Here is a 7,347-nt window from a genome sequence, read left to right as displayed (position 1 = left end):
TGTCTGTCTGTCTGGATAGATACACAATTCTGGGAAATTCAGGTGTAATAAATGTTGATATTGTATAATTATTATACAACTGGATGGAATCACGAATCAGCATCACCTTGAACTTGGACGTACATACAGACACAGCCCTTGCATGGAGCATGTGTGCACCGAAAATAGCCGATCTACAAGCTCACAGCTCATTGATGGAAGAAGTACAAAATATTTTTACTTAAGTAAAAGTATCAATAGGCTACCCTAATGTAGAAATACTCTACTACAAGTAGCCTACAAGTGCGGTATTCAAAACGGACTTGAGTAAAAGTAGGAGGCATCAAAAAAGTACCAAAAGTAAAAGTAGTGCACAACAACCATTGTGAGCTTGTAGATCTGCCATTTTCAATCATTTGAGTGCTTTTACTTTTGGTACTTTAAGTATTATGTTGACACCAACACTTACTACTCAAGTAACATTTTGAACACGGACATTTTAATTTTAACAGAGTATTGATACTCAAGTAGAAAATGCTACCTTTCCCACCACCGCCTAATTCTAGCCTGTTTCCAAAAAACTAAAGTTTAAAAGTCAAGCTTCTTGGGCATGTCACTCACAGTCCCGTGTCTTTTACCGTTTGAATTTTCAATCTAATTTCATTGTGAAATGAGAAGCATCAAAGAGACAAGCGTAAGAGTACGGGCATTGGGCATACACGTTGTTTAAATGACTGGCCACAGGATTTGTTAGCCTGGTAAACCCTCCCTCCGGAAATCTCATTTCTATTTGATTCCAGGAGTGAATCAAATAGAAATGAGATTTCCGGAGGGAGGGTTTACCAGGCTAAGGATTTGTAGCAATTGTAGAAATATCAAATAGCCTATTAGGCCTTAATTATTGAATCATCAAGCATGTTTTAACCGTGTGTAGGCCTACTTTACATTAGTTAAGACCACTTTCTAAACATTTTATCTTGTAACATTTTGGAGAAAATGGACATGGAAGTGTCCACTCTTCCTTATTGCCCACTCTGTTACCACGTAAGCTTAATAATAATAATAATAATAATTATTATTATTATTACATATAATAATAATAATAATAATAATAATAATAATAATAATAATAATACAATAAAAACAATCATTATTATTGTGAGTGCAGGGTTTGTTTAATGATGCCTGACAGAGCGCGCGCGCGCGCAGACTGATGACGTATTAAGGCTGCGACCATCATATGTTTACTCTCCTTGTGTTTGTGTGCACTGTGCTGCGGTCTGAACAGTGTAATACACGGAGATGTTCTTTCGTTCCAGAGAGTAAGTACTATGTTTTTGTTTATTAAGATAGCTTAAAGCCCATACATCTCGGACGCTACTTTATGAAATGGCAACCAATAACGTTGAGCTGCTTTGTAATCTGAAAATTCGCCAGGTTATTTACAGATGATCACGTCGTTGCTTACCTGGTATCCCATAGTTTCCATGTACAGATTATTTTGATAGTTGATAGATGTTTTAGACTGATGCTATGTTCTTGGTTTCGCTATTATCCTAGTTTACTGAGGCTCACAACACATGTCTCTGCATTTCACGGTTACCATGTTTATTGTGAATTACTCTGGTTAAGAGCGTCAGCTAAATGCCTACATTATACATTAAGAGTTTAATAATTCAATTTATAATCGACTAGCCTGCACCATCTTGGCTGTGGTGAACCAACCATTGCATGTCCAGTTATTAAATTTGCATTTAGTGATTTCTTCCGTTAAAGTTATTTTTAAATGGCTTCATATTCCGATTTCTTTTGTAGAGCTCTCCGACTCTGCAGCTCTTCAGAAAACAAAACATATGTTCAGGTTGGGATACCAATTTTATCCAATCAGAAGACAGAATCCATACAGGATACAGAGTGAAATTTTAAGTCACAAAGGAATTAGTAGACAGAATTGAAACTGGAACACTCTAAAATATGACATTGAAGCTGATAAATGGGGCTAAAAATGGAAACGCACATGAAAATGTATTTTCTGTTTATTAAAGAGATGTGGAGAGACCCCTGTTACTGAACAAACTCTCTTTAGAAATCTTTATATACAGCTCAAATATATATGTTTTTAACCAAAACATATCACTTCCCCTACCTTCTAACAGTGTTTATTTGTTTAATTTATTCAATTATAGGTGGATTGTGTTGTTCCTGAGACTTTGAGGAGGGGACTGTGGGCCCAGAGACTGCAGAGGAGCTCACAGACTGCTGGCTCTCAGAGACTGCAGGCTTCCAGGACAGGTCGGCATGACATGTCCCTCACATCGGCTGTCTACACTACAGTCTATGCCTGATTGATCACATAAATTACATTAAGTAGGAAGCGGTCACAAATATCACTTCCCCTGCCTTTAACAGTGTTTATTTATTCAATTATAGGTGGATGGTGTTGTTCCTGAGATCAGGAGGAGGGGACTGCTGAGGAGCTCAGAGACTGATGGCTCTCAGAGACTTGTTGGCTATAGGTGGATAGGTGTTTTTTCTGAGATCAGGAGGAGCGGCTCAGAGAATGCTGGCTCTCTTCGGTTTAGAATTGACCGAGTTCTGGCTTATTTAAATGCTGAGTGCTCTTTGGCCTATATACATCCTTGCACTCACTCTCGCCACGTTTTTCTTTTTGTTTAACTAGATAATTTACTCTGGATGCCACCACCTACTTGTTGATAGTTATGGATAGAGACACCTTGATCAAGATTTGCTTTCGCTTGGGCATGATTTATGCAGACATTTTGTCTACACTTGCTTTGCATGGGATTATTGTTAGTAAAAGGCAATTAACAAGGATATTGAGAGGTTATGGGTTATATCGTCGGCGATATTCTGACTTGGATGATGCCATCGACTTTATAGCTGGTCAATTGGAAGGCCCTGGAAAACTACATGGATACCGGTGGATGTATACCAAGTGTCTGGAGCAAGGTATCCGCATTAGGAAGGAAGACATGAGAATTCTTCTTTCTCTGCTCGACCCAGTAAACTCTCAAGCTCGGCTGAGACGACGTCTAACCCGGAGGCGGTATTTTTCTAAAGGACCTAATTTCATATGGCATGTAGATTCCTACGACAAGCTCAAGCCCTATGGAATATGCATTAATGGGTGCATAGACGGGTATTCCCGTAGGATCATATGGCTGAGAGCTGCCTTCACCAGCAGCGACCCAAAAGTTATTGGAGGCTACTTTGTTGAAGCAATAGAGCAGACCGGTGGTTACCCAATGCTTTTACGCACAGACATGGGTACAGAGAATGTTGTGCTAAGAGACAGCCAAAGGTATTTGCGTCGAAATGATGAAGATGACAGGGCAGGAGAAAGGAGTTATATAACAGGAAAAAGCACAGCAAACCAGAGAATAGAGAGTTGGTGGGGACTTATGAGAAGGGAAGGGGTTGAATATTGGATCCAGCTGCTGGGAGAACTCAAGGATGAAGGGATCTTCACCGGTGATTTCCTGGACAAAGCACTAATGCAGTTGTGCTTCCTGGCAATCATTCAGGTAAACATTTGACGATCACAGACCATGCCTTCATGCATTAACATGATCAACTTTGAGTAGAGTAGGACAATATATATATATATATATATTTATATATATATATATATATATATATTAGATATATGAACACCTGGCAAACAGGGGCTCTGTTTGAACATTTTAAAAGTGTCCACTAACCATCAGAGGAAGGGTATCTGTTCAAATGTCCTTTTTCATGTGATAATGTGGCGTCCCAGGTGAGTGCTTATGTGTGGCTATTGAGCTATTGAAGTAATTAAATTCACACATAAAGTAACCATAGTGTTTTTTTTTTTTTTTCATTCAGTGACCACATGCACGCGGGAATAATATTATGGCCCTCCGAAAAAAACTATAGAACAACTAGACTCACCTAGGATGACTTTATGCACGGTGGATTTACCTTGATTATGTGACATATAATAGCCTGTGTACGTTCATCCTATTCTTTATTATGGTGAAGAAATTGATGCTATTCAAGGATTATGTTTGTTTCGTTAATTGGTGAGTGCCAATTAAAAAGTGGAAATGTGAGTACTTTGTCCTCCATTGATTTTAAATTTTGGACGTGCTACCTGTTAGGGATTTTTTCAATTCCTACTTTTGATGTGTATACTGGATTTTGGGTGTAGCACTCCACCGAGAAAACCCATTGTTGATGCGCAACCTTTTTCTTTTTATTATCTAATCGTAATCTCCCTCCCGCTCCCCATCTCTCTCTCTCTCTCTGTAGGAGGACTTAAATGAGATAAGGGATGTTTGGAACGCACATCGTATCCGGCCCACCAAGAACCCCAATGTCCCCTCAGGAATACCAAATGTCATGTACTTGGCACCTCACCTGTGGGGCACAGAGGACCATCTTCTTGTTCCATCCAGTGGTGACCTAGACACTTGCAAAGACCGCTGCAAGTTCCTAACTTCAGTTCCATGTGACAAGGACATGTTTGATTTGTGCACAATTGTTATGGAAGAATCAGGCTTGCGGTTCCCAGTGACTAGGTCACAAGCACTTGACTTGTATGTATCATTGAGGGATATTATCCGCCCACAAATATTTGATCAGGCTACTGCATGAATGACACCGTTTGTTTCAGCGTGAAGATAACTACCGATCCATTTGCAAAGATGAAATGTAGAAAAATAAGTAGTTGTTTCAAATAAAACAAAACGGAAACCAGACAATGTATTGTATTCAATAATAGTTATGGTAGGCCTACAGTATAACCATTTTCTAAATTTTCATTCCCCTATTCGTATTCTTTCTAAGCTGTAATATAGATGTGTAAATTATTATTGGAGTTTAGTTTCTATTTGTTTTGACACACACCAGGATTACTGCATGTTTTTGTGAGGGTATCTATCTACACTTGGGGAGCGCAACCTCCACACCGAGAGGCCCTTTCGCCAAGCCCACCTAGGGTATGGGCACTGATGATGCGGAGGAGAGAACACACCCACAGCATCCCCTGCGGGAATCGAACCCAGGACCCTCTAGCTGTGAGGCGACAACGCTACCGACTGTGCCACCGTGCCCCCCAGCTTGTAATTTTCAATGCAAAACATTGCTTACCATTTAAGTAATGCGACCATGCATCTCTACTAGAAAAATAGACTAATTGGACCTAGATTATTATTTATTTTTTTCTATTTACTTTTATTTACATGTAATCTATCTGCCTATTGTATGAAAATCAAGTAAATAGAAAACAATTGAGTCCAATTAGTCTATTATTGTATTAGAGAGGCATGGTCTATAAAAACAATTGCCAATGCTGACAGCTGATCAGCAGATGCTTTCATGAATGTATGTATCTAGAAAATATTTTGGATAAATACACCATTTCCCACTTCAGTCAAAAAGGCCATTTGGCTGCAGGACTCGCCTATGTCCAGTCTATTATATCAACAATGAGTAAAATGATTTGTTACTCTACCACTATTAGTTGCCAATACAGAAGACCTGTGTATCGCTAGCCAAATAAACATTAATTGATTGAATACTTTATTAGCAGTTTGCCAAAAAATAGCACAAGAAAGTACAGTTCAATACAAGGTCTGCTAAGAGGATTTTAAACCCAAGAAAGCCTATGGCTTGTTTACATTGGGGTCCCGTTTCCATTTCATGATTGTTATAAAGCGAAGACTATATATTGTTCAGAAAGGTTGTTAAAATTAGCATCTCTACAATTTGTTTCTATTACAGGCAGTGACAACATAGTGACATAAGATGTACTTCAGTTTACATGGAACACAAAGGTTTCCTTTGTAAATTACCTAAAGATTTAAAACCATGTTTACATCCATCGATTCTAAAGGAAATGTATTATGAAATTCAATAAACAGAATATAGTGCAACTGCGTAAGAAAATGGACACTAAATGCTTGGCACAATTACATTATAGAGCTGTTCTGGCTGATTCCAGCATATCAACCTTGCAGGTATGCTGGAATGTCAATTGTGAGGTGAATACTGTACAGTACATAGGAAGAATTGAATGAGATCGCTGCTGTTTGGAATGCGCACCGGATCCGACCAACGAAGAACCCACACAGTCCTAGCGGGATCCCAAATGCCATGTTCATGGTACCTCAGCTATGGGGGACAGATGACTTCATGGTCTCACCAAACACCGCTGATCTACAGAGAGCCAAAGAGGCATGCATGTTCCTTACTGCAGTACCTTGTGATGAAGACGTTTTTGACCTATGTACAACTGCAATGGAGCACCATGGAGAGCGCCATAACCAAAATGTTATACACTATGCTGTTAATCAAAAATAAACATAATTTTCATTTAGCAAACTTATAATAACATGATCAAAAAAAGGCAGTTGTAAATATTTTAATACAGGTCAAAAATGCATACTGTGCACATCAGCATATTTCTGCATAAACAAGTGCTCAATTATATAATGTGTGCAGCATTGCACATCATGTCTTGCAGATTTTTTGCCTATATTGAACACATTCAACTATAAAGTGCTGTTTCACTTCTTGAGGAACACTTGACCAACATTTTTTTGGCAGAAACCTTGTATACATGTCCAAAACAATAAATGAGAATGTCTTCTAATGGATCTAATGTAGTCGCAAGCTCTTGTTAGTACTTTTCATTGATTCAATATTTGTAAAACCATTAACCACATTTTACCTGGTGTCATTGTCAAGGGTCATGTCAATAGGCGACAATTTAGAATATTTTTTTTGTTGTTGAATTTTTTTTTAATACCAAATAGATAATATTTTGCTGTGTTCACTATTTTACTTTGTCACACAACCAGGTAAAAAATAAAATGAAAACATATAAAGTTGAATGGACATACAAGGTTTCTGCCCAAGGATATGTAATGTACATACATATGTAAAACAAAACAATACATTCAAGCAATAACAATTGTAAGGCAATTAATGACATCCTAATGAGTCATACACAAAACTATGGATATGTCAGTATCTGTCAATGTCTAATCACTCTATGTAGACCCCCAATAGTACAACTGTGCATTAGTCTGTTACAACTTTTAACATCACATCAAACCTTCAAACCACAAAATAAAATAGTAAAAAATCCAGACCTTTCAAGAAGAAGAATAATATAGTTGAAATTGGTTCAAATGTCCACATCAATACTAATTAAAACATTTAATGTTTTGGGTCAAGCCTTCTCTGAGAGCTGTCCACAGTGAAGATCTTTGAGCTGCAAATGGTTAGACTTTCCATTTGGGAAAAAAAGCTCTTCTGCTGTTTTTTGGATTTCTTCTACCGTTATCTGCCTGCCTAGGCTGACATGCCTTGTCCCTC

At 38.2% G+C, this 7,347-nt stretch overlaps 1 protein-coding gene and 1 long non-coding RNA gene across 2 annotated transcripts; both read left to right on the top strand.

Annotated features, from left to right (window-relative positions):
• Positions 1–1,243: 1,243 nt before the first annotated feature.
• LOC308092034 lies at positions 1,244–2,531 on the top strand. The gene is made up of 3 exons (XR_013933767.1): positions 1,244–1,301; positions 2,166–2,271; positions 2,410–2,531. It is a non-coding gene; the product is annotated as an uncharacterized lncRNA (long non-coding RNA).
• Positions 2,532–2,576: 45 nt separating this feature from the next.
• Positions 2,577–4,717, top strand: LOC308091533 (uncharacterized protein). Its single transcript, XM_080437196.1, has 2 exons — positions 2,577–3,524; positions 4,276–4,717. Exons 1-2 carry the CDS (start codon positions 2,700–2,702, stop codon positions 4,618–4,620), a joined length of 1,170 nt encoding a protein of 389 aa, XP_080293322.1. The 5' UTR covers positions 2,577–2,699; the 3' UTR covers positions 4,621–4,717.
• Positions 4,718–7,347: the final 2,630 nt, after the last annotated feature.

Source organism: Gymnoscopelus braueri (assembly GCF_963280865.1).
Source record: "Gymnoscopelus braueri genome assembly, chromosome: 9".
In the NCBI taxonomy this organism is placed as follows: Eukaryota; Metazoa; Chordata; class Actinopteri; order Myctophiformes; family Myctophidae; genus Gymnoscopelus; species Gymnoscopelus braueri.
Note: the sequence above shows the minus strand (reverse complement) of the source record. Positions and strands in the feature narration are given on the sequence as shown.